Source organism: Aulonocara sp. 'chitande type north' Nkhata Bay, linkage group LG9 (assembly GCF_057382095.1).
Source record: "Aulonocara sp. 'chitande type north' Nkhata Bay isolate Kocher_YH1m ecotype deep benthic linkage group LG9, A_spYH_male_GT1.1, whole genome shotgun sequence".
Classification (NCBI taxonomy): domain Eukaryota; kingdom Metazoa; phylum Chordata; class Actinopteri; order Cichliformes; family Cichlidae; genus Aulonocara; species Aulonocara sp. 'chitande type north' Nkhata Bay.
Genome location: NC_141352.1, coordinates 5708071 through 5734939, shown reverse-complemented (window position 1 = coordinate 5734939; position 26869 = coordinate 5708071). Strand labels below are relative to the sequence as shown.

At 41.8% G+C, this 26869-nt stretch overlaps 1 protein-coding gene across 1 annotated transcript in view; it reads left to right on the top strand.

The window, feature by feature from the left end:
- cubn (cubilin (intrinsic factor-cobalamin receptor)) overlaps positions 1 to 26869 on the top strand; it is an 82829-nt gene that overhangs the window by 4905 nt on the left and 51055 nt on the right. Inside the window, exons 7-24 of the mRNA XM_086305418.1 lie at positions 106 to 232; positions 442 to 610; positions 1902 to 2033; positions 3791 to 3886; positions 4148 to 4272; positions 6118 to 6310; positions 6721 to 6839; positions 7047 to 7281; positions 8142 to 8323; positions 8629 to 8791; positions 10837 to 11027; positions 15588 to 15744; positions 16066 to 16241; positions 17471 to 17636; positions 18306 to 18531; positions 20145 to 20275; positions 21766 to 21955; positions 22064 to 22224. Coding sequence (XP_086161544.1) covers positions 106 to 232; positions 442 to 610; positions 1902 to 2033; positions 3791 to 3886; positions 4148 to 4272; positions 6118 to 6310; positions 6721 to 6839; positions 7047 to 7281; positions 8142 to 8323; positions 8629 to 8791; positions 10837 to 11027; positions 15588 to 15744; positions 16066 to 16241; positions 17471 to 17636; positions 18306 to 18531; positions 20145 to 20275; positions 21766 to 21955; positions 22064 to 22224 — 2939 coding nt within the window. The remainder of the gene's footprint in view (positions 1 to 105; positions 233 to 441; positions 611 to 1901; positions 2034 to 3790; positions 3887 to 4147; positions 4273 to 6117; positions 6311 to 6720; positions 6840 to 7046; positions 7282 to 8141; positions 8324 to 8628; positions 8792 to 10836; positions 11028 to 15587; positions 15745 to 16065; positions 16242 to 17470; positions 17637 to 18305; positions 18532 to 20144; positions 20276 to 21765; positions 21956 to 22063; positions 22225 to 26869) is intronic.

Genomic DNA, 26869 nt, shown 5'->3' with positions numbered 1-26869 from the left:
AAGCATTTCTGATCAGTTTTGTGGAATCTGACCATTCAGGTTTTAGCCTGATGCCCAGTCAGGAGAACACATACCCCATATGATCATGCTCCTCTTTGTATGCAGTTGCAGCTGTCCTCCAGAATGGCATGGGACTCTCTGTATGATGCGTTACGATGACTGCAGGAACGCAGGCAGTGACTTGTGTGTACATGGCTTATGCATTGATGCAGATCGAGTCATAGCTGGACAGGTAACTACTCGCTTACCCTAAGATATCTATCTATCTATCTATCTATCTATCTATCTATCTATCTATCTATCTATCTATCTATCTATCTATCTATCTATCTATCTATCTATCTATCTATCTATCTATCTATCTATCTATCTATCTATCTATCTATCTATCTATCAATCTGTTGTTGTTAAGTGTTCTCACTGACTTTTGCTAATTAACAGCCTAAATACCAGTGCATTTGTGAGAGTGGGTGGGAAGCTCCAGCTGGGAACCCAGCGTGTGTGGCTGATGTTGATGAATGTAACCTTCCCAACAAGCCTTGTTCAACCAACCCAGCTGTTCCTTGCTACAACACCCAGGGATCCTTCTATTGTGGAGCCTGTCCCTCTGGTAGTGCTTAATAACATAACAAGCCATAGTATAGCCAGTTCTAAATGAGCATTTGGAGACAGGAGAGACAATTGATGCTAAAACAATTAGTGTAACTCTTTGTTCAGAGCTTTAGCTTTTAATACTATTCTTTGCAGTGATAGCTTTATACCACACAAGTGTTAAGCACTAATTAAGCCATTTGATGTTTTTTTGTTGTTGTTGTCACTTACTATGGTTTATTTACAGTTGACACTTGTCAGGTTATTACAATCCTATATCAGAAATGGATGAATGGATGAAATGAAGACATTTTACTATTTCATGCAAAAATATGTAATTTGATGGCAGCAACACGTATCAAAAAGTTGAAACATTTTTACCACTGTGCAGCATTCCACTGTATTTTAACAACAGTTCATAAACTAATGGAAAATGGGAATAGCAGATACTGGACTGTTCTCTGGTTTGTGATTCTACCTGTCAAGAGGCCTAGATCTTCTTTGTTGGATTTTTTGTTTGTTTTGATGTATTGTTTGATTTAGCACAACAGAACAGTTTTCTACTTTAGCCAAGTCCATTGCAAATGAGCTTTGACTCAGAGAAGACGACTGCATTACAGGATTTCTTTTTTTGCATAACAGAGCTTTAACCTGCATCTATGGATGACACAGCAAACTGTGTTCACAGACATTTGTTTCTGAAAGTGTTCCCGATCTCATACAGTGATTCCTGTGACAGACTCACGCCTGTTTTTAATGCAGTAAAACGTGATTCCCTGAAGAACCTTTTTAGCTCTGTCCCTTGCACAAAGAGATTTTTCCAGAAATATTTTGATGATAACATGTAATGTAGATGATGAGATGTTCAAAATCTTCACAAATTTCAGTTCAAGAGCAATCTGAAAATTTTGCACAATTCATAGACACAGTTTTGTTTTGTTTTTTGGCAGAGTGGTGTGCCTCTGCCCAGCTTTACTTCTGAGAAACTCTGCCTGTACACAGTCATATGACATCCCAACTTTTATGAGTTATGTGCCATTAAATTCAGACTTAGTTAATATTTTTCATGAAGTAGTAAAATGTCTCAGTTAAACATTTAATATGTTTATTATGTGCTATTATCAGTAAAATGTATTTTTTATGAGATTTTTACAAGTAATTAGAAATGATGTTCCAAGATTTGTTTTAAAACTTGTAAAGTTAAATAGCATTTTGCATCTTGTGCTATCCCAGTTTGCTAATGAGTTGTTGAGATTTGTGCATATAAATAGATTTAAGATTTTTCCTCTCATTTTCTCTGACATGGTTAGGCTGGCAAGGAAATGGTTATAGCTGTCAGGATGTGGATGAATGTTTGACCAATAATGGCGGCTGCTCCACTACTCCAATGGTTCAGTGCTTGAACACCATGGGCTCTTTTCACTGCGGTCCCTGTCCTCCAGGTAACTCAGCAGAGAACAATACTGAATGTCACGCATATGTGCAGGAAGATTACCTATAGCTTCTACGGCTTGGCTCCACTTAATCCCTGAAATTGCTGGTGTACTTAACCCAAGTAAAAAGCTGCGCTTTTCAATAAAACATTTTGAATCACCACATAGCCTGACACCACCTGGTCCAAGATACTACATAACATACCATAGCACAAAGTACACAATACTGTAGCTGTGAGAGAAACATTTACAAGATATGTGGTGTAGAAAAAACTAATTTAGTTTCATTTTTAATGCAAAGTGCAATGGAACTCTGGATATTTAAACTAGTGATGTGTCGGTCGCGAACGAAATGGCTCTTAGAGCCGACTCTTTGAAGTAAACGACGCCAGCAGGCTCCTTATTGGCAGCCGTGGGTTGTTTTTTTGCTTTCTCTCTCTCTCTCGCACTTTCTTCCCCGCTTCACTCCGCGTGCGAGCCTTGTGCTTTGCGCTGGGAAGAGGGGGGAGTTAGTTACACTCACAGTAGCACAGGAACAGAGTGGAGGGAAAGAGAGAGAAAGAGAGCCAGGGACAACAACGTCACATTAGAAAGGTATAGTAATCATCCACAACTATTTTCAGTTGCGAATGATAAAGGATTCAGAAAGTTTATTCATGCAGGTCCATATGACAGAGAATATGCATGTTCTTTTTGTTTTCATATTTTTTCATATTTATATTTAATTGTGTTGTGGTTTGCAGTGTTTTGTGTTGTTTCACTTTAAATTTGTTTAAAAGGAAAAAGCTGAAAATTTAAATAGTTAAAAGTTGAAATGTAAATAGTTGATTTTGTATTATATGATTTAAATGGACTGATTCTTATATAGCGCTTTTCTACTCTCACGGAGTACTCAAAGCGCTCTATTTACTTATTACATTTTATGTGGAGTGAATAAATAAAAGTATATTTATGGTGGCCGCTAGAGACAAAGCAGTACAAACCCCAAAACACGTACAAAACACAACAGAAGTGCTCCAGGATGCTAGGGGCAGTGTTGAGCTTTTGTTACCTAGTGGCTACACAAGCCAGGAAGTACCAACGATTGGACTTGGTGTGTGGTAGTAACAGGTAAATGAACATTTTTTTAAATTATTTGACTATATATGAGTGCTTGTGTATAAATACACAAACAATACACATATGCTTTCATGCTTTCAATTGTGTAATTTAAGTGATCTAGTAGCTCTGCTTTCGAAGTTCAGTTAACGCTAGAAATGTGTTTTGGAGTTTGTACGTGCTTCGGGGTTTGTACGTGCAGGGGTCACTGTATATTTTTATATATAAGCATATATAAATAAAACCACGTCTTTTTACATTAGTAATTCCTTTTGTGCATAATTTTATATTGTTGTTAATAATAAATTAATTAAAGCAACAAAACAACCTGAAGAGCCGGTTGGGAGCCAAAAGAGCCGGCACTTTTTAGCGAGTCGAGCCGAAAGAGCCGGTTCTCTAAAAAGAGCCGGAAATCCCATCACTAATTTAAACTCTAATTCTTTAAAATGTAAATATTATAGCTGTGAAAAATTGTTTATTACTGCATGTTGAGTATCTGGCTGTAAAAACTCTTTGTAACTCTTGTCTGTTAAAAATAGAAATATTTTTGTTACTTAGTCAAATAGCTGGGTGACTGACTGTGGCTCATCAGATGTGAAAGCCACAGTCTGAGGGCACAAAGTGTCATTTACACTGATAACTCACAGATAACTCCTCTGTTTTTGCAGGCTATGAAGGAGATGGGAAAGCATGCACACAGTCTAACATCTGTGATACTAACAATGGAGGCTGTTACCCATTAGCCACCTGCAGTTCCAGCCCTGGTAAGAAAAGACAAGAAAAAAGAAGCATGGGTTTATTGCTTTGTATGTCAACCAAATAAGAATGAAGCATGAGCAAATAATACCTACTTACTACTGAAAGAATGAAATAAGTACTATTTATTTCTTCTTTCTGTACTTCTTCCTGAAATTTTGCTCAATTAAGAGTTATGTATGCATCTGCTCATCTGATTCCCCAAACATCATCAGTAGTCACCAAGTCTGATCAAACCCCTTTCTATTCAAATCTCTTGCATCCACCAGGATCAAGTCTCCCAGTCTGTACCTGCCCACCAGGCTACATAGGCAATGGATATGGACCAACTGGTTGCACCCAAACCAGCAACATCTGTCAGACAAACAACCCCTGTGTCAATGGACAGTGTGTGGTGAGTGTGTGCATGCGCATGTGTACTGGAGTAAAAATTAGGAAAAGAATTCTGTCTGTAAACAACACTTCTGTGGAGTCTTATATGACTCCCTGTAGCTTCACTCCTCCTGTCATCCCCAAACCCCCCATCTCCATAGAGACTGTTTGCTCCCAGACCCTCAAAAACAAACCAAAAATCAGCAAAAAACAAATTAAGTAGAACATTTCATAATAAAAGAATATTGTAATAATGCCCTTAACTACACCTAACAGTAAATCAACTAAATGTGAACTATTTAACAGTAAGTTTCTCACTTCTAAGTTCCTGTTAGTAAATTGTTTCATAAATGATTAACATAGTCACTCTGCTTTGCCCAGACCTAGTTACAGCAGGATTAATATGTTAGTTCAAATGAATCATCAGGCGATCTCTGGGACTACTGGGGTCTGTTGGCTCCCTGGAGGCTGGAGAACTGCGGTTGCCTTTTTGGAGTATCTGGGTCTCTGCCTCAGTTGGTGGCGGTGGGTGACTGGGGTGTGCCTGGGCTGCTTGTGGTGGTGGGTTCAGTCTCCTGACTGGGGAGCATGACTCTTCTGGGGTCTGGGGGTCTGTGCCCTCTTTGGCTGCCTTGCCATGTAGGGTGGCTGGGGCCCTGAGACCCTGATCTCAGCTTGCACCAGGGTGGCTGGGCTCTAGCGGGGTTCTCTGGGACTCCCACCCCCTTGCCGTGAGTGCCCAATCTATGGCCTCGCTTCTTCTCCTGCCAGGATGGGCATGCTGATATAGCCGAGATGTGTCTTGGAAAAGCAAAATATGTTTGGCACAACATGCATTCATATCATAATTCTGATTGCAGAAGCTGCCAGACAGGACAGGATTTAAATAAATAAATGAATCATGACCTTGAGTCTGAATCCTCAAAGCACATACAGAGGAGAAGATGCAATCTTTCTCACTGGAAAATTAAAAAAGTGAAATAACTATTCTGGGTGATTTATCATCCATGGAGATGTTGAAAATGACAGTCTCAGCACTGCATTTTATTATACCCAGTTGGCTTCTTTCAAAACATAAATGATCCCATTCATTGTCCTAATCACACTCTGGATATTCACATATGGTATAGAAACTGAAACCCCTCTTTTGTCAGACCAGGTTCTGTTATTGATCAGGATTTATTTTTATAATAATAGACTATACAGCACTGCAGAATAAATTGTCTTTCTGAGAATGTAACTAAGTTTAAGGCAGTGATCTTGTTCAGGACCACATGCCACCACAGTGCAGAGCAGCTGCCTAAACTTTCATCGCACAGAGGTTGATTATTTTCTTAATAGCATTACGTCCTCTCTGGATACTGTGGCTCCTCTGAAAAAGGAGGCAACAAGTGAGAGATGCTCGACTGTCTAGTATTACTCACAAACACGCACCTTAAAACAGACAACCCATAATCTGGAGAGGAGAAGGTGTTGCACTTATTTAGAAAATCTTTGTTTAGCCTGGAAAACAGTTTTAAAAATATAAAAATAATAAATAGTATATAACAATAAATAAATTGAATCGATTTTGGAATAAGGCTGTGACATGACAAAACGTGTGAATGTTTTCCAGGTGCACTGTATTTTTGGTTCCTAGAGTTTTTAAAAGTAGAATGTGAGCCAGAGCCTTCAGATACCAGGCTCCTCTAGCTCTATAGTGAAATAAAATGTACCACGAGCGATTTTTTTTAATTTTTTTTGATGTGTCATATTTATTTGAAATGTGTTTTTATATTTACTGAATGAATCTTTGAATGCCTAATAAATCCTTGATATGAAAACAAAGACAAATCCGTTTGCAAACATAAAACCTGTGCTACCACAGGACATCACCTCAAATCCTGGCTACATCTGCAACTGCAACTCTGGCTGGGAAGGCGTGAACTGTGACCAGAATATCAATGAATGCTCAAGCAATCCCTGTCAGAATGGAGGAACGTGTACCGATGGCATTAATGGTTTCACGTGTACTTGCACCACCCAGTGGACTGGCGAGTTCTGTCAGACTCCTCAGCAAGGTAATGGGAAGGATGGGCTGAGAGGGTGTGGATAAACTGAAAACAGATGAGGAGAGGAGAGTGAATGTGACACGGAGAGGAAAACGCCGGGAGCATAGAAAATAAGCTGCAAAGTGCAGAAATACAATTATTCATCATCTGTCTGTGGCCGAGTGACTCAATAATCACTTTATATTACAGAAATAGAACTAGAGTGGATTATTTTGTTTTTTATTATTACACAGATAAATCGTAGCTTTACGCTTCAAACTACGTTAACATGACTTGTCCTTTAAAATGGTGTGTGGTTAAAGCTTAAGAAACATGATCGCAAACCAGTAAAGATGATTTCAAACTTCAGCAGCATGCAAGCTAGCTTCTCTCCCAAGGACGATATCAAGGTTAAAAACCAGTGTGAATGTGTGTTGCAGTATGTGGAGGGTACCTGACTGGCCCTGCTGGTTCCTTCAGTTATCCTAACACCCCAGGTCACGATGAATATGATCACGAGGTCAGCTGTGCATGGGTGATCCACACTGATGCAAACAAGGTGTGTTCCTGTTCCTCTCAAATTGAAATTCTAGACAAAAAAAACTTTTTTTGTTTGTTTTGTTCTGTTTTATTTCGTATTTTCATGATTTGGGTTTGTGAGGTGGTAGTAAATATGGTGGTGCAATGAAATGTGTTAAATGCTTACACATCTTTGGCCCTTACTAATGTTTACTAATTAGTCATTTATTTCTGTCTTTTCTTCTAGATCCTGCGCATTACCTTTCCATTCTTTGATCTGGAGAACAGTGCCAACTGCAACTTTGACTTCCTTCAGATTCACGACGGGGAGAGTGCTTCAGCTTACATGATCGGAAAATACTGTGGCCAAAATAGCCCTGCAGAGCTCTTCAGCTCCCATAATTCTCTGTACTTTTGGTTTCGCTCTGACCACTCTGTCAGTGCCGGTGGCTTCACAGTTGCTTGGCAGTCTCAGGACCCAGGTCAGTACAGTTCAAGTGTTTTGGTTTTGAAATTTGAAATATTTTGAAGCTTGAAGCTGGAAAAAAAATTGGCATGAGGTTGCAATTGCAATTAAATGTGCCAACAAATGAAAAAACGAATTTATATATTTAAATAAATAAGTAACGATAACGAGCTCATTTCAGTAATGGCTAAGAACAGTGCAAATTTGTGGGTCATAAATGAGCAAAGTTGTTTGTGAGTGTTTTCGTTACACTTTTAATTAGTAGTTGATAACCAAAAAGCTAAGCACAGCATTTACATTCTGTGCTGTCTTTTAAAATGACATCCATATTGTAACTGAATGCCCATATGATGAAAAATGTATGTATGTGTCATATTTACATTATATCACCCCTCTTCTTGCAGTCCTTATCATTTCAAATAAATGAACGCACACAAAATTAGATTAGCTTTTTTCAGTGTCGTGACTTGTGTGCTGCAGGCCGTAGAAAATCATATTTATGTGATTCCTTTAAATTTTCTCCTAATAATATTTTGTGCTCTATAACTGAAATTCCAGTTGCAAAATTGACGCTATGCCTTTTTAGTAAATCCTGGCTGTAACTTTTTAAGACCCAGTGAGGTGTTTGATATGACACAGAGGGTTAATAGATCTGGTCCGTTACAGTTAGTAATGTCTCATTTATAATTTTGAGAGATCTTGGTTTCTATTACTGAGTTAGGCATGGGAGCTTGTGTTTTGTTTATTTGATCATACTTACATTTTATGACTCATATGCACATTGTGTGCAAATGAACAATGTTTTCCTGTTAAGTTAATAGAAAACAACAGTTGTATGAATAATTTTGATTTATTTAAATCCATTTCTAATCTCAGTGTGTGGAGAGGAACTAACTGCCCCCTATGGCAACATTAATTCACCTGGTTATCCTGGAAACTACCCACCTAGTCGGGACTGCTACTGGACAGTAACAGTGGACCCCGGCCTTCTCATTACCTTTGCATTCGGGACTCTAAGTCTTGAACATCATCCTAACTGCAACTTTGACTTTCTAGAGGTAAGAAATGGCACATTACCCACTTCACTTTGAAAGCATGTTTTTGTGTTGTGTGTCGATGTTTGCGGGGACAGTCCTCTTTTTGACCACTTTATCTCACTCAGACCTGACACATACCTATGTACTCTGTAAAGCGGGGTTAAATGCAGCCATACTGCTGAAATGAAAACAATGAAATTATTCCGTCTTACTCGTGTTTGCTACAGTTTGCTATTTTAGGAGGTAAGTGCATTGGCTGAAACTACTACTATGTTTTTCATCCTTACAGTTTTTCCTCTATTGTTTTGTGTCACCAAATGCTTTAGATTCGGGATGGCCTTCTATCTGAAGATCCAGTTTTAGGAAAGTACTGTAGTACTGCATCTCCACCCCCCATACAGACCACTGGCCCAGCAGCATGGATTCACTTCCACTCTGACTTCTCTGTCTCTGACCGAGGTTTCCACATTACATACACAACATCACCAAGTAAGAAACCAGTCATACTGAGTTTTGCTTGGTTAAGTGTATACAGTCATGGCCAAAATTATCGGCACCACTGGAATTTTTCCAGAAAATGCACCATTTCTTTGTTACAATATTGTTACAAGATTGTTACAATTACAAATGTTAGGTCACGGGTCTTCCAGCAGGACAATGACCCCAAATACACCTCTAAAAGCACCCAGAAATGGTAGAAGACAAAGCGGTGGGGAGTTCTAAAGTGGCCAGTAATGAGTCTGGATCTAAATATGACTGAACACTAATGGAGAGATCTCAAAATTGTTGTTGGGAGAAGGCGCCCTTCAAATCTCAGAAACCTTGAGCAGTTTGCAAAAGAAGAGTGGTCGAAAATTCCAGCTGAGGGGCGTAACCAGCTCGTTGATGGTTATAGAAAGCGATTGATTGCAGTTATCTTTTCCAAAGGGCATGCAATCGAATGTTGATTTGTCAACTTTGGCTTTTTCTTCTTTTTTTTGTGTTGATCCACTACACATAAAGGAAATAATCACGTGTATACCAAAGCATTTGTAATTTTAACAATTCTCTGGGAGAAATGGTACATTTTCTGGAAAAATTCCAGGGGTGCCGGTAATTTTGACCGTGACTGTAAGACAGATATATAGTTGTTTGTATTAAATGCTTTTCATTTAGCTTATGTAAACAGAGAAACAGTAAATTGTAGCCTGATGTTTGTCCCTAAGATCTTGAAGAAACTGTAAATATGCAGTGTTGGGAAGGTTACTTTTAAAATGTATTCCATTACAGAATACAGAATACATGCCCCAAAATGTATTCTGTAACGTATTCCGTTACGTTACTCAATGACAGTAACGTATTCTGAATACTTTGGATTACTTAATATATTATCACGCTGTTTACAACAACGTGAATGTACTATTGCTGTGTGATTTATTACTATTACTGAAGGTCCGCGACTCCGAACTGTAGTAAAGGGACCTCTGACTAATACGGCGGGGTCCCTGTCGGCTCGTAGCCGAAAAATAGCTTTACTTTGTTGTCTGGGTCAACTTTGCTTGCGAGAGACAGAGAGAGGCGTTGAAAGGCTGCTCCAACGGAGCTTATTGTTTTCGGAGGAAAACACGAACACGGTGTACAGTCGAGTCTTAATAGCTTGGCTGAAGTGGTTATTATTATATTTACATGCTTCCAGCTCCCGTTTTTCCTCGATGACAACTCCTACCTTTCCACTCCCCTTTTTCTCTCTCCCTCCTCGCGCTCACAGACCCATAACGTGCAACACGGACTACACTGCCCATGATGCTACAGCTTGTGGCCTTCATCAGGGTCATGAAGCCACAAGCCGAAACGCGTTGATCAATTACTAAAGTTGTTCATCTTTCCTTAAGTGTTGCTGGAGTTCCTGCATTGTGAATTCTTTCATCCTCTCCATGCACCTTGGAAGTTGGTGAAGTTGTGATGTATGCTCTCCTGCTGCCATCTCGTGTCCTTCATGCTGTAGTTCTGATCCATTTTTTTTTATTATATTTGGTCAAAATTATTTGTTTCATGTTAAGCTAAGTTGTAGCTAAAAGTGGAAAAATAATGGAACTTAAAATGAAATGAAATATTTTAGTGTAGAGGGAACAGTTCTGGACTGAGAAACATCCTTACAGTTGTACTTTTTAGGGGATTTGAGACGCATTACTCCCATGGGTTTTTTGGCCCCCTTAGTTTCATATTGCACTTGCGTACAGTTAAGGATGCCATCTTTTATGTGATCTGGACCTGTTTGAGAAAAAAACAATAAGGGTGATTTTCCTAACACTTTGTTTTGTATATCCTAAAAAAAATATTCAATGTTTTTGCATTTTTGTGTGCCTACAATTTGTACAGAGTTTGGATAAATGCTGTAATTGTCAGTTGTCATTGTTATCATTGTCATATTTATTAACAGTATTATCTGTGCAATGCAATCCTTGGATGCTTGGTTTGATTATTCCTAGCAGTGTCAATATCCTGCTTTGTGAATTGTGTTGTGCTTCTAACTCTTTGTGCGTGTTTTTTCTTAGGCGACCCTGGTTGCGGTGGAACATTCACTGACAGTGAGGGCGTCATTATTTCCCCCAACTGGCCCAACAACTATAACCACAACCGCCAGTGTATCTATTTGATCAGGTTGCCAGAAGGTGGGCAGGTGGCCCTCAACTTCACTCACATGGATCTTGAGAGTCACAGTGGCTGTGCTTTTGACTACGTGGAGGTAAGACCTATTTATGTCTCCCAGACAAATATTTTGTCCCTCCTTTTTTCAGAATTTTATATGTGGAAAGAAATCTCACCATACTTAACAAATGCAGTGATTTTTTTAGACACCATTTTGAGAAAATGATTGATAGCCAAGACCCTTATGAAAAGGACACCGAGGGAACAGTTTACCCTGCCCGGGATAGGGTTACCGGGGCCCCGCCCTGGAGCCAGGCCCGGGGAGGGTGCCCGAGGGCGAGCGTCTGGTGGCCGGGCCTTAGTCCATGGGGTCCGGCCGGGCACAGCCCGAAGAGGAGACATGGGCCCATCCTCCCGCAGGCCCACCACCCGCAGGAGGCGCCATAGGGGTCGGGTGCATTGTGTGCCGGGTGGCGGCCAGGAGCGGAGGCCCTGGCGGACTGACCCCCGGCTGCCAAGACTGGCAATAGGGACATGGAATGTCACCTCTCTGGTGGGGAAGGAGCCTGAGTTAGTGCGTGAGGTTGAGAGGTACCGGCTAGATATAGTCGGGCTCACCTCTACACATGGCTTGGGCTCTGGAACCAGTCTCCTGGAGAGGGGCTGGACTCTGTCTCAGTCTGGAGTTGCCCCTGGTGAGAGGCGGCGGGCTGGGGTGGGTATCCTAATATCCCCTCGGCTTGCTGCCGGTACGTTGGGGTTTTTCCCGGTGGACGAGAGGGTTTGTTCCCTGCGCCTTAGGGTCGGGGAACGGGTCCTGACTGTCATCTGCGCTTATGCGCCGAGTGGCAGTTCAGAGTACCCAGCCTTCTTAGAGTCCCTGGGGGGGGGTGCTGGAGGGTGCTCCACCTGGAGACTCTGTTGTCCTGCTGGGAGACTTCAATGCTCACGTGGGTAACGACAGCGAGACCTGGAGGGGCGTGATTGGGAGGAACGGCCTCCCTGATCTGAACCCGAGCGGTGCTCTGTTATTGGACTTCTGTGCTAACCACAGTTTGGCCATAACGAACACCCTGTTCGAACATAAGAGTGTCCATAAGTGCACGTGGCACCAGGACGCTCTAGGCCGTAGGTCGATGATCGATTTTGTAATCGTATCAGCAGACCTGCGACCATATGTTCTGGACACTCGGGTAAAGAGAGGGGCTGAGCTGTCAACTGATCACCACCTGGTGGTGAGTTGGATCAGGTGGCGGGGGAGGACGCTGGACAGACCTGGTGCACCTAAACGCGTAGTGAGGGTGTGCTGGGAATGTCTAGCAGAGGCCCCAGTCCGCGAGATCTTCAACGCACACCTCCGGCAGAGCTTCGACAGCATTCCGAGGGAGACTGGGGACATTGAGTCCGAATGGACCATGTTCAGAGTCTCCATTGCCGAAGCTGCTGCATTGAGCTGCGGCCGCAAGGTGGTGGGTGCCTGCCGTGGTGGTAATCCCCGAACCAAATGGTGGACACCAGAGGTGAAGGGAGCCACCAGGCTGAAGAAGGAGTCCTATCGGGCTTGGTTAGCCTGTGGGACTCCGGAGGCAGCCGACAGGTATCGACAGGCCAAGCGGAATGCAGCTCGGGCAGTGGCTGAAGCAAAAACTCGGGTGTGGGAGGAGTTCGGAGAGGCCATGGAAAAAGACTTTCGGACTGCCTCGAAGAGATTCTGGCAAACCGTCAGACGTCTCAGGAGGGGAAAGCGGTGCTCTACCTGCACTGTGTATAGTGCTGGCGGAGCGCTGCTGACGTCGACTGAGAAAATTGTCAGGCGGTGGAAGGAATACTTCGAGGACCTCCTTAATCCCACTGACACGTCTTCCGAGGAGGAAGCAGAGTCTGGGGATGAGGGGAATGACCCGCCAATTTCCGGGGGCGAGGTCACTGAGGCAGTTAAACAACTCCTTGGTGGCAGAGCCCCTGGTGTTGATGAGGTCCGCCCCGAGTTCCTGAAGGCTCTGGACATTGTAGGGCTGTCCTGGTTGACACGCCTCTGCAATGTTGCGTGGAGATCAGGGGCAGTACCTGTGGACTGGCAGACCGGGGTGGTGGTCCCCATCTTTAAGAAAGGGGACCGGAGGGTGTGTTCCAACTACAGGGGGATCACACTCCTCAGCCTCCCTGGGAAAGTCTATGCCAGGGTGATGGAAAGGAGAGTTCGTCCGTTAGTCGAACCTCGGATACAGGAGGAACAATGCGGTTTTCGTCCTGGTCGCGGAACACTGGACCAGCTCTTTATCCTCTCCAGGATACTTGAGGGTGCATGGGAGTTTGCCCAACCAGTCTACATGTGTTTTGTGGACTTGGAGAAGGCATTCGACCGTGTCCCTCGGGGTGTCCTGTGGGAGGTGTTGCGGGAATATGGGGTGTCTGGCCCATTGCTACGGGCCATTCGATCCCTATACAACCGTTGCAAGAGCTTGGTTCGCATTGCCGGCAATAAGTCGGACTCGTTCCCGGTGGGTGATGGGCTTCGCCAGGGCTGCCCTTTGTCTCCGGTTCTGTTCATAATTTTTATGGACAGGATTTCTAGGCGCAGCCAAGTGGCGGAGGGCTTTCGCTTTGGTGGCCTCAGAATCTCATCTCTGATTTTTGCAGATGATGTGGTTCTGTTGGCTTCATCGGGTGAAGGCCTCCAGCTCGCACTGGAATGGTTCGCAGCCGAGTGTGAAGCAGCAGGAATGAGGATCAGCACCTCCAAATCTGAGGCCATGGTTCTCAGCCGGAAAAGGGTGGAGTGCCCACTCCGGGTCGGGGATGAGTTCCTGCCACAAGTGTAGGAGTTCAAGTATCTCGGGTTCTTGTTCGCGAGTGATGGGAGAAGGGAGCCGGAGATCGACAGACGGATTGGGGCTGCAGCTGCAGTAATGCGGACGCTGCACCGGTCCGTCGTGGTGAAGAGGGAGCTGAGTGTAAAAGCGAAGCTCTCAATTTACCGGTCGATCTACGTCCCTACCCTCACCTATGGCCACGAGCTGTGGGTAGTGACCGAAAGAACGAGATCGCGGATACAAGCGGCAGAAATGAGCTTCCTCCGAAGGGTGGCTGGCCTCTCCCTTAGAGATAGGGTGAGAAGTTCAGCCATCCAGGAGGGGCTCAGAGTAGAGCAGCTGCTGCTCCACATCGAAAGGAGCCAGCTGAGGTGGTTCGGGCATCTGACAAGGATGCCCCCTGGGCGCCTCCTGGGTGAGGTGTTCCAGGCATGTCCCACCGGGAGGAGGCCCCGGGGCAGACCCAGGACACGCTGGAGAGATTATATCTCTCGGCTGGCCTGGGAACGCCTTGGTATTCCCCCGGATAAGCTGGAGGAGGTGGCTGGGGAGAGGGAGGTCTGGGCCTCTTTGCTTAGGCTGCTGCCCCCGCGACCCGGCCACGGACAAAGCGGATGAAGATGGATGGATGGATGGATGGATGGATTGATAGCCACGATTAGCCTGGGAGCTTACTAATAATCCGACTTTTATTTACAAGTAAATCTGCACATACATGGTCTCTGTACTGGTCCATATGAACTTCAAATTATTTATTTAAATTCAGTTCAATTCAGTTTTATTTATACAGCACCAAATCACAACAACAGTCGCCTCAAGGCGCTTTATATTGTAAGGTACACCCTTCAATAATACATACAGAGAAAAACCCAACAATCAGAGGACCCCCTATGAGAAAGCACTTTGGCGACAGTGGGAAGGAAAAACTCCCCTTTTTTGTGTTGCCTGTCCTGTTTGGATCTTTAACCATCAGAATTGTTGTCTGAAGGCCAAGAAAGATGCCAAGCGGATTTACTTTACCAAGTGAATCATCATGGCCTTGCCATATTGGTCCATTTGATTATATTGTATTTATTTGATTTGATTTTTGGTTGTTACAGACGGGACAGACATTATTGGGGGATAGGACAGGTAGAAAGAATGAAAGAAAGAGAGGGAGAGAAAGAAAAATAGAGGGGAGAAGAGATGGTGAGAAAAGGGGGAGGAAAAAAAAGAAAAACAAACAAAACACCTTGATCACCTGTATGAAGATAAAAAAAAAACAAAAAAACAAAAAACAGGAAAAACTCCCTTTTAACAGGAAGAAACCTCTGGCAGAACCAGGCTCAGGGAGGGGCGGGGCCATCTCCCGCTAACGGTTGGGGTGAAAGAAAGAAGGCAGGATAAGAGACATGCTGTGCAAGAGAGACAGAGATTAATAACAACTATGATTCACTGCAGAGAGGTCTATTAACACATAGTGAGTGATGTGTGTCATGGGAAGCCCCCGGCAGTCTTCACCTATTGCATCATAACCAAGGGGGGATTCAGGGTCACCTGGTCCAGCCCTAACTACATGCTTTAGCAAAAAGGAAAGTTTGAAGCCTAATCTTAAAAGTAGAGATAGTGTCTGTCTCCTGAATCCAAAGTGGAAGCTGGATTCAGCAGTTTGCACTGTGCAATTGCCAGTTACTGCAAAAGCTTGACTGCACTTCTTGCTGAAACATGTAAATGTGAAAAATACACAACAGATAAGACATCAGGGTGGGGTAAATACTCTCTCACAACACCATTGCTCGACAGAGAGTTGTTATCAGATTAACATTCCAGCTTCTGTCCTCTTGTTCCACCTCCTTTTTTTTCAGGTCCGTGATGGGAGAACAGAGACTGATCCTCTAATAGGGAAGTACTGTGGAAACACCCCGCCAGCTCCTGTTCTCTCATCCTCAAACGTCCTGTGGATTCGCTTCAAGTCTGACAGCTCAGTCAGTCGAGCTGGATTTAGGGCTGTCTATACTGTTGGTGAGATTTGTAGTGTGATATGTTTTATATTTGATGACATTTTATGCTATTTTTGTTTAAGAATATTCACTTACATTTCTCTTAGTTGGCAGTTAGAATTAAAGCTGCAGGGATAATACTAATTTACTTTCCTTGTTGTCCCATTAGTTAACAGAAAATATTTTACAGTGACATGAAAATCATTTTTTTGAAGTTTTTTTTAAAGCATAGATTTTATGCAGACTTGCTCAATCAAATATTTGTGTGTGTAATTATGTATATTTACGTTCCAACGTTAACTCCACTTGCCACTGACTAAACATTACCTCTCCCTCTCTCCAGCTTGTGGAGGTACTTTATCTGGGAGTGGGCAGTTTCACTCTCCCTACCACCCCAATGCATATCCCCATAATAAGGTCTGTGAATGGGTGATTAACCAGCCAGAGGGTTATGTGGTCACCCTTGACTTCCTGTCATTTGACGTTGAGGGAGGCTCCTGTCGATATGATTATGTTGAGGTAAATTAATTTTATATTAGTTCTCACAGTTAGATATTTTAACAGTACTCTGAGTACGACACACAACAATCTCAAATAAAATAGAATAATAGCCTCATTATTTGTCCTCTTCTTCTTTATCTTCCTATTGTTCTTCTTCTTTTTTATTATTATGGTTATTTATATTATTTCACTGTGATAAAAACATTAAGGAAATGAAAATGTTGCAGACAATAAAAAGTGATAAATGAGTAACATTACTGATATTATTTTACATCAAATAAAACATATCCAGAGGAAACCACAAGAAACATTTTCATTCATTCACAAAACAAAAATATGAACAGATGAACATTTCAATAATTGCAATAATTATGAGGAAATCCTGCTTCAAATTCTGATTTATGGATTTGAAGGTGTGATTAATGTGATTAATGATTAACTGTTAAATACCTGGAATGGAATATAATCTAGGCTTAATAGGGATGACCTCTTAGGCTGTTTCTATGCTCACCGCGTCACTTTTGTTGTGGGTGTTGCATGACGATTTTCACATCAGTTCTTGTGTCATGGTGAGATGACGGTCCACCTGTGTACTGGAGCTTGTCCCTCAGGTTCTTACAATACATCAGGACCTGTTGCCTCCTGAATTCACACCTCACTTGGTTTAGTGTGAGGGACATGTTTAAGCGGGTGGAGGGGCAGCACATTGGGGAAGTTAGTGGAAGGGTGAAGACCTAAGCTGGGAGTGGGCCATTCCTCTGGGGGCCCATGTGGGGTGTCGTTCTCCATTCTCCAGGTGTAGGTGGGGTTTTTTTTTGTTTAAATGATTTCAGATATGGGTTAAGGATTAGTGAGTGACCACATCTAACTCCATACATCAATACTTTGTGGTCTGCTGAGACTGCCTACTCCATTACACCATCTTACCTTAATTTCCTTTCTCAAGTTTTAAGTTCCAAAACAGCTGTATTTAACTTAAATGTTAAAAATTCACATCTGGTTACAGCTATCACATGTGTAAAGCTCAGTACCATAAATTGCTTTGAATAATTTTATGTTTTGTGGGTGGGTTTTTGTTTTGTTTTGTTTTGTTATTTTGGATATATGTGAGTAGTTCTCTCTGGTGGCACTGATGCAGTAATGCTTTTATATTTCACCTATAAATGTAACAGTGCTTGTGCGTTATTCATACTTGAACTCGTGGCAGTGGATCAGTTATATGAGCACATGCTTTGTCCTGTTTCTAGGTCAGGGATGGAGCCACGTCAAGCTCTCCTCTGCTGGGGACATTTTGTGGTGCTGAGATTCCCCCCAGGCTTCAGTCTACTCAGCGATCTATGTACATCAAATTCACCACTGACTCTTCTGTCAGCAACCACGGCTTTGAAGCAGCCTATGACTCTGCCATAGAGGGTGAGAGAAGTATCAATGTTTCTCATTGAGTACTCTTATAAGTGACAAATATAAGTGACAAATATTTTGCAGATCACCAGATATGATGGCAATTTGCTAAGCAGGTTTTCATCTCTTGGCTTTTGTAGGATTAGTTTTTTCTCAGTTTTTAAATTGATCTTTCTTAAAATGTATTGTTTGTTTTTTTGCTTAAAAAAATGTATATTGTTTGTCTGGATGATATTTCTTTCCTTTTTGAAAACCCCCCCCCTCAAAAACCCCACAAGAATTGACTGTGAGTAAACACAGATACTGACAGAAATGTGGAAATTTTGTAATCAAGTTCATTCACTGTAAATAAGATAAGATTTTATTAATTGTAATGTAAGCTCATGAATTTATTATAACCGAGTGTGTATTTGAAACTGCTGTTAACCAATTTAAGATAACTGATAAACTGACTTGTCCAGCATATGTATGTAAATACAGTCTGATATTTAGTAACAGCTAGCAGAAACCTTTAAACCTTTAAAGAAGGCACAGCAGCACACCTGCTCTTTTTAAACCTGCTTTTATTTTTTATTTTTACATGACATTAAGTTCCAATTGTTTCAGACCTGTCTTTAAGCTTTGAAAGCTCAAGCTCAAAAGTCTGTTGATCTCTAATTTGTTTTTTTTTTCATATTCCAGGCTGTGGTGACACCTTGACCAGTCCTTCTGGCACCATTACAAGCCCTGGTCATCCCAGCAGCTACCCCCATGGTGCCAATTGCACCTGGTACATCAATGTTAGCCCAGGCAACCTGATTCGGCTGACATTTGAGTCATTCAACTTAGAGTACCATGCTAATTGTAACTTTGATTATCTGGAGGTCTACGACAACGGCACAGTGCAAACCGGAAACAAGATTGGAAGGTACACATGGACACCATGCACACACAACTGCACATATATGCACTCAACAACCACTTTGCATCAACATTTGTACACAAGTGTGCATGTTGATTTTATAATGATAATTATGATGATTGTATGATTCACACAGTTGCATATTTATACAGAAGAGGAATAAAATTATTAAAAATGTTAAAAGGTCATCTTGTCAAGCATATTCAACTAACTTGAGAACTCGCAAAAGTTGGTATTGGTCTTGGAAGTCATCCCAACTAAGCTAAATTGTTAGCTTCACAGTTAATTTAAAGAAGTAAGCCTGATTCATTCTTTGTTTTACATAGAGACAAATAAAAAGTCACAAAAAGGGGTACCATAAGTTGGGATGCTATGTAAAATGTGAATAAAAAGTTTTTTTGGGGGAAAAATCATTTTAGCAACAAAGGTCTGGGAAAGTTGCATGGTGGGACAGTCTCACCAGTATGGGTTGACTGAGTATAATGAAGAAAAAAAATGTATATAAAATACTGAGAGGCTTGTGTCAGTGGGAAAATTACTTCCCAAAACAATCTCAACCTTTTGTGCTTTAGTGTTATTCTAAATGCATGTCAGGCAGGAAAGGACCCAATCGCGGACTCAAACTCAAAGGAACAGCTTTATTGCTGAATAGCAAAACGATACAAAACTATACTGTTAAATGATAAACTGAACACACAGAGAGACACACAGGGAAACATAGCTGACACAAATTAACTAGACACACCGAACACGGGCACATGACTTTCACATTAAAACAGGAAGTGGGAGTGGAGGAGTGGCAGACTAGAGGGAGTGAGGGAACATGAGGGAGAGAGAGAAAGAGGGCAGACGTGATGGGCTGGGGAAACAGATAAACATGACGGAGTGAAACGAGGCACACGTACATGCATAAGCACAAACACAGAAAGGGAGACACAGAGGGCAAAGACATGGGGGAAATCCAATAAACAAATCTAAATCGAACCACCAGTAGAATAACTCTAGACTAACACAGAGGACCAAAACACAAATAATAATACAAAATGACAAAAACACAGAAAAAGGTAAACCGCTGGGTCACCAAACCAGGACTGTGACAATTCGACCCTTAAATCATTTTGTTCTCAACAAATTACCCTTTGTAGAAGAGAAGGAGGAGAATTCAAGGAAATCTTTGTATAAAAGGAAAGTAAAACAAGATTTTTGATGAATATATATTTCTTTCTTTTTCAGTAAAGGCCTCATGTTTTCAGTAACACAATGCCACAAAAATCAAAATGAGGATGTCTTCTTCCAGAAGAAGAATAATAATTTGTTATGAACTTTAATTTCAAAGGATGCTTTGTATGATTTGTCACTCCATGCATTGTTATGGATGTGTTGATTATCCAGCTACTATAACAATGCTGTTTTGTTTTGGTATTTTTACTTTACAGCTTTAAAAGAGGCTTGTTACTTTAAAATACTTTTTTTTATCCTGCTCATTCTGATTTGTAGAATGATGCAAACTACATTTAAGTTACAAAGCAATTAGGTTTGTAAAGGTTTGGATTGTTTTGTACATGCTGGTACAAGGTACAAGTATAAATTTGTCTACATGTTGCATTTTGTATGTGCAGGTACTGTGGTCGCTCAGTGCCTCCATCCATCACGAGTACTGACAACCAGCTGACCCTGCTATTTGTGTCTGACTCAAGTTTAAACACAGAAGGATTCTCTGCTAGCTATATCTCCATCAATGCCACCACAGGTACATGGTTATCTTTCCCAAAACAGAGCATAGAATTTTTAACACAGCTTTTCCAGACATCCTAGTTTTTATTGACATATTAAAAGTTTTGCAAACAAATGAAAAAAAAATTTTTCCCCACAATCAAAAACTACCAGGTTCAAAATTATTAGCTTCAAATTGTACCCTTTTTTGTTGGATAAGTGCCTAAAGTCTTTTGACACACATCTCTTGAGCAATCCCAGTCCATTTTTGTTTTTTTCACAAGGCCTCCAGTTTTATAGGCTTCTGCCATTGACCTGGGTCTTCAGTTCATCCCACAGATGTTTGTTTTTTTTATTCACTTTGGTCTTCTGGAGGTGGTACGTTATGAATACCAATGTATGTTCTGGACCATTGTCATGTATCAAGATAAAGTGATGATGCAGGCTCAGTTTGGACATATCCTTGTTTCTTCTCGATTCCTTCCACCTAGATACACTGATAATACTCCTATCATTGTGTTTTACTGTGGGACGGGGGGTCTTTGGGAAGCACGCCTTTCCCTTCTTCCTTCAAAGAGCTAGTTGTTTGTCATCTAATCTAAGAACACACTTCTAGCATCTTTCTCCAGGTTTCCTGAGCATACTTCAGTCTGGCTTCAAGGTGTCTCTAAAACTGGACTTTTTCTTCATCTGCAACCCTGCAGTCCATTCCTGTGAAGAGTTCTACTCATTTCTTTATTTGAGACTACAATTCCTGACTTGGCCAAACCATTCATTGGTGTTCTGGAGTCTTTGAAATTGATTGCTGTCTATCTCTGCCAAGCTTGTTCTTTAGTTTACAGATGATACTTCCCCCTCCAGTTCTTGACACTTGAAATGCTGTGATAACTTTGTACATCTACTTCCTGCTTTGTGAGGGTTTGTGAAATAACTTCTGTAAGTGTAAAGTCTAAACTGATTTCTTGTGTTTTTTGGCAAAATATGTTTTGAAGTGACAGTTCAGCCCCTCCTCGTGATTTTACAAGCTTTAAGCATTAAAGAGTTGTACCACATCATTGCCCAGAAGTGCTTTATGCTATGGCTCAATAAAAGTCAGTTTTTCAGTGGACTTTGAATCTGGACCCTGGTAATTTATTTTCTAAAATAATTCTGTTATTGTGTGCAGACAGAAAGAATTTATGAAAATGATGTGCTGCATTAAAGAAGAACAGGGAAAAATTTGACAAGAACTTCAAAAACTTGACATAAATTTCATCGGGGGACTAATAACTTTTTTCTCATCTGTATATGGACATGGTGTTTTCAGTCACAGTGTATAAAATCAGACACCCAGTCATGCAGTCTGCCTGCACAAACATCGTTATAGAGAAAACATGTAATTAACTATATCAGTTTTAGAATTTAATCAAGAAAACGACATTTTAGGGATTTTTCCATGCTTCGCTGCTTTTTCTCATGCAAAAAATAATATTATATTCGGATTGTAATTTTTAAAAAATATTATTCCCCCCTTTTCTGTCTCAACAGACTGTGGCCAGACTTTCACCACCCCTACTGGGTCTTTCAGTTCACCCAACTACCCACAATATTACCCCAACAGTAGAGACTGCATCTTCAAGATAATTGTGGATGTTAATATGCAGATTATGCTGAACTTCACTGATTTTGAGTTGGAGGGGCTCCACCCTTCTTGCAGCTTTGATTTTGTGGAGATCAGGTGAGGAAAAAAATTTCTGCCTACTTGGAAGAAAACTGCTGTACAGTTTTATCCGTAATACTTTTTACTCAGACCACTGACATGTTGAACTTCCACTGTCTCAACTAGGGACGGGGGCTTTGAGACATCTCCCTTGATTGGTAAGTTCTGTGCCAATCAGCGGCCTCCAGTTCTGATGTCACACAGCAACCGTTTGTGGGTTCGATTCAAATCTGACACCTCAGTCACTCGTCCCGGTTTCATGGCTCACTGGGACGGAACACAAACTGGTGAGGTTCAATTATATGTGATACCAGTTTTTACTATTGAACCGTTCGATACAGTGCTTTCGGTTCGGTACACATATGTATCGAACAATACAAAATTTGTAATTTATTTTATCAACTTTCCTTCTGACGATGCTGTCTGTGTGGAGCGCTCAGTGAATCTGCGTTCGACTACTCCGCCTAGGCTGCACTGTCGAGCGCAGATCCACTGAGCGCTCCACACAGACAGCATCGTCAGAAGGAAGAGCGCAGGGCAAGCTAGCGAGACAGAAGTTAAGCTCTCCTTGCAACATGGCAAATTGAACCTCCCCCACCCTCATTCAGGGGTCCGTTTTTTATTACCTCGCTTACTACATCCAAGATCAAATGACACATCCAAGATCAAATCATCGCGCCAACTTTGAGCTCGCTATTCCGGTTCTCCGAACACACCTGTTGTTGACGATTAGTATAGCTGGATGAAGTAATGTGAGATCACTGGGTGGCTTAACAGGGGCGACGCATCGATAGTAGAAACATTGATCGGCAACCCTTTGATTGGTCGGCAAAAATGTCGAAGGAGCGTGCTCAGTATTTTTCGGCAGCAGAGCAAGAACTCTTGATTGAGGGATTTCAGGAGTTTCAGAGTTTAATTAAAACGCAAGGGAACACTGCAAAGGCTGCAAAAGCAAGGAGAGAGGGCTGGCAGAAAGTTGCTGACAAATCAAACTCGTAAGTAATTTAATAATAATAATAATAATGGATTTATATAGCGCTTTTCAAGGCACCCAAAGCGCTTTACAATGCCACTATTCATTCACTCTCACATTCACACACTGGTGGAAGCAGCTACGGTTGTAGCCACAGCTGCCCTGGGGCAGACTGACAGAAGCCAGGCTGCCATATCGTGCCATCGGCCCCTCTGGCCAACACCAGTAGGCGGTAGGGTAAATTTATTATATTATATTACATCATATCCTCTTTCACATTAGAGCCACAACAGGACCCACTAGAACATGGGAACAAGTAAAAGTGAAATATAAGAATATTCTACAGAATGGTAATATTTATCACTTATATTGCTTTTAGTCTCTTGAAAAGAGACCCTGAAATAATCTGTTTGTTTGTTCATAACAGCAACCAAGAAAAGGGCAGAGAAAAAAAAGACAGGTGGTGGTCCTGCACCCCCTCGTCAACAAGTTGGTTAAGTGAATAATACCCTCACGGGAAAATCGATATCTCTCTATGAGCACACTGTCGCGCTGAGCTAAAGGATCCTGTCTATCCCGCAATATACGCTGAATTCTGAAATCTTGCACCTTCCGCAATGGGTGGCTCGCGTATACGGACAGGACATGGCTGCGACAGACTTCCCAAATCCACCTTCGCTTTTATAGCCGTGGTCTCTCATCTTGATTACATGAAGTAATTTACTATTACTACTCTGAAATATGAATTACATCTGAAATAATCAAATACATGAAATAGAATGATTAATAGTACATTTCCCCTTTTTTAGGAAATGACCTGTATGTATCTGTATGGAATCAATAACAGAATCAAGTACTGCATTATCTTTAGTTACATTGATAATATTTATTTATGGAAAAACAGTGGAAAAATATCGCTGTTGCTTTCGTATAAATGAAGCGGACATACCTGAGTTCCCGCGATCTAATCCTGTTTACATAAAGTAAGCCTGCTCTTAAGCAGGTTTACGCTTACGGATCTGTTGCTATGACAGCAAGTCCCGGATGAGCTTCGGAGAACCGAACGATCCAAGATCACGCGAAATCGTCAACAATCAAATCCAGCTAACTTACTTAGCGAGGTACGAAGAACGGACCCCTGATCTGGCGTTTGGAATTATTTTGGTCTTCATGTGACGTATGACCCTGAAGGTAAGCGAGTCATGGACTAAAGTAAAACAGTATGTTGGATGTGCCACGCAATGCTCAATTACATGGGTGGGAACTAGTGTGTTAGTGCAGTTAGCTTGTTAATGTGTTGGCCGTCTAGCCCCACGCAGGGGTAGCTCGTTAACGGAGATTTGCCGTGTTGTGGCGTTAACGTCATTTCAACGAGATTAACGCTGACAGCACTAGTGGGAACACAACGAATATGACTGAACATTTACGCCGACATCATCCTAGTGCAAAGACAAGTGGAAGCAGACAAAAACAACAAGCATGCATGCTACAAACTTTACCCGAGTCATTTAGACAGCCGTTAGCACATGATTCTCCTTATGGGGACCTGATATGTTTAATATTTCGGCGAGCTCAGACAAGGTGGAGACGTAGGTGTCGTTTGGTCTTGCTTCCCGTGAGCTAGCCAGGGAGCACAGCCGTTTATTGACATCTGCAGAAGAACACTGCCGCTAGCTAACTGCTCAGCGCGGCAACCGCACAGCAACAACAACAACAACACACAGGGCGCCCTCTGACCCCGGAAGGACACACCGTTGCAGCGAGAGGGCGTCACCCGTCACTATGGCAACATAAACAAAACATAACTGTACAAACAGAACCCCGAACAGCCCTGACCCGCTACATAGCCCCCACCTAAGGGGTCAGTCGTCCCCACACAAAGTCCTGCAAATGTCCAGGTGCCGAACAGCCCTGACCCGCTGCAATATGCTGCTGAGAATACAGCCCAGAAGAAGCGTGTAGTATAGCTTTTATTTTGGAAAGAGCCATTTCTCTGTAATAAACTCTCTTTTCCAAAGATGAGTGATTCCTCAATCAGATACAGGGCTTGCAAAATCGCTAGCCCGACGTCCCGGGGCTAGCGATTTTTCCAGTCGGGCTACCAAAATCTATCTCTTCCCTGCCCGTCGGGCTATTGTAGGAAGGAAAAATATATGTCAATGCTTTTGCATTCTTTCGGAAATGTAGCTGGGTAATTATGTCATTGGCATCGATGAGCCGCTGTCAATATGTGACATATTGAAATCGCGTTTGAATTTGCGCTTGTTTTTTTGCTTTCACTTTGCAATCGCGGGAACTGTGTATAGAGAGCGACAGCACTGATCTGTGAGTGATGATAATTTGCGCACCAATTCCTCTGACATCGTCTTATTAATCGTTAGCTTACTATGCAAACATGACAAGTGAAATCTCCCGCAGCAAGCTTAAACATATGAGAGGTTGTTATGTGTGTGTGTGTGTGTGTGTAAAAGCAGCAGGATATATATTTCAGTTCTGCTGAGCCAAATAAGACAGGTCAGGGTGAAGAAGTGAAAGCCAAAGAAAAGCTTACCACAAAACGGAAAAGTTATGACAAATCAGACTATAAGACAAAAAGAAAGTGCAGCTTTATGGTTTCATGGACAAAATAATTTCTGTGGCTGCGAAATGATGAGCTAAATAACCAGGGCTGCACATAAGTGGTCCGCAGGTGCGCATTCGCTGTCAAAAACAAAACAAAAACGCGCACAAGATATGAAGTTGCAACGCGTGTTTGCATACATAAGATTTTCTGGAGGAGGACAGACATTTGTTTAGAACTCTTAAAGATGTCGAAGAAGCTCCTTTAAGCAATTACTTTGGTGTTCCTCCACCTCCAAAGAAATGTCAGAAGGAGTCCGAACCACAAAAGAAGCACGTATTCTCGGAAAAGTGGTTGCAGGAGGTGAGCTGGCTTCAAACAAATGATGAACGCACAGAGATGTGGTGCAGAATGTGCCGTGAAAATCCCACTCTAGCGGACAAAAACAGTGCTTTTTATATGGACGCAAACGCGCGTTGCAACTTCTTATCTGGTGCGCGTTAGAGCTGGGCGATATGAGATTTTTTCATATCACGATATGTTTTTTTCATTTCAGGCGATAACGATATCTATCACGATATAAGCCAAATAACTATATTTGTAAGATTTAAATGTGCCGTTGCTCACAAGTAAAATGTGAAATAATCAGCAGCTTGTTTTTATTTAAATATTTATTTCCCATAATAAGTTCAACAGGGTAGATGTACTTAAGGAACATGAGACTTTTTCAGATAGATAAAGGCAAATATTGCAAACTACACAAAAGGCAGCCGCTAAAGCGTTTAAGTTTCAAAATAGAACAAACGAAACAGACTAAATTGTCAATTCCACTTAGAAACAAAATATTAATTCTAAAAATAAATCTTAGTTTGTTTTACAGAAGAACAGACAAAACTGACTAACTTTTGTCAATATCAAATAAACTGAGAACTAAAAGGAAATTCTCAGTTACTTTAGTCTGACAAAAGCCGAATGACAAATTAGCGCTTCCAGTCAGAGACTGAGGCTACGTCCACACGTACACGGGTATTTTTGAAAACGGAGATTTTCCGTTTTCGTTTTAAAAATAATCCCGTCCACACATAAAGGGAGAAATGAAAGAAAACGCTGCTATGAACATGCCAAAGCAGCAGGTGGCGCTAGATTCCTAACCGTGCAGAAATGTTGGCCAATCAGAAGTCTAGAAGCCTCGGTGGGAAAAAGTAAACCAAGCTGGGGCATAGAAGCAGAACCGAGTCGTATGTGTGGAGGGACAGTAACTGTGTGTATATGTAAGCATTTAAACACTGCAGAGAGTAGAATTAACAGTAACAGTATTGTAGAAATTCATTTCACCGAAACAATAACGTGGCGCACAGTGTGACGCGTGCACCAGTTTACTGTATATACAGACTTGCTT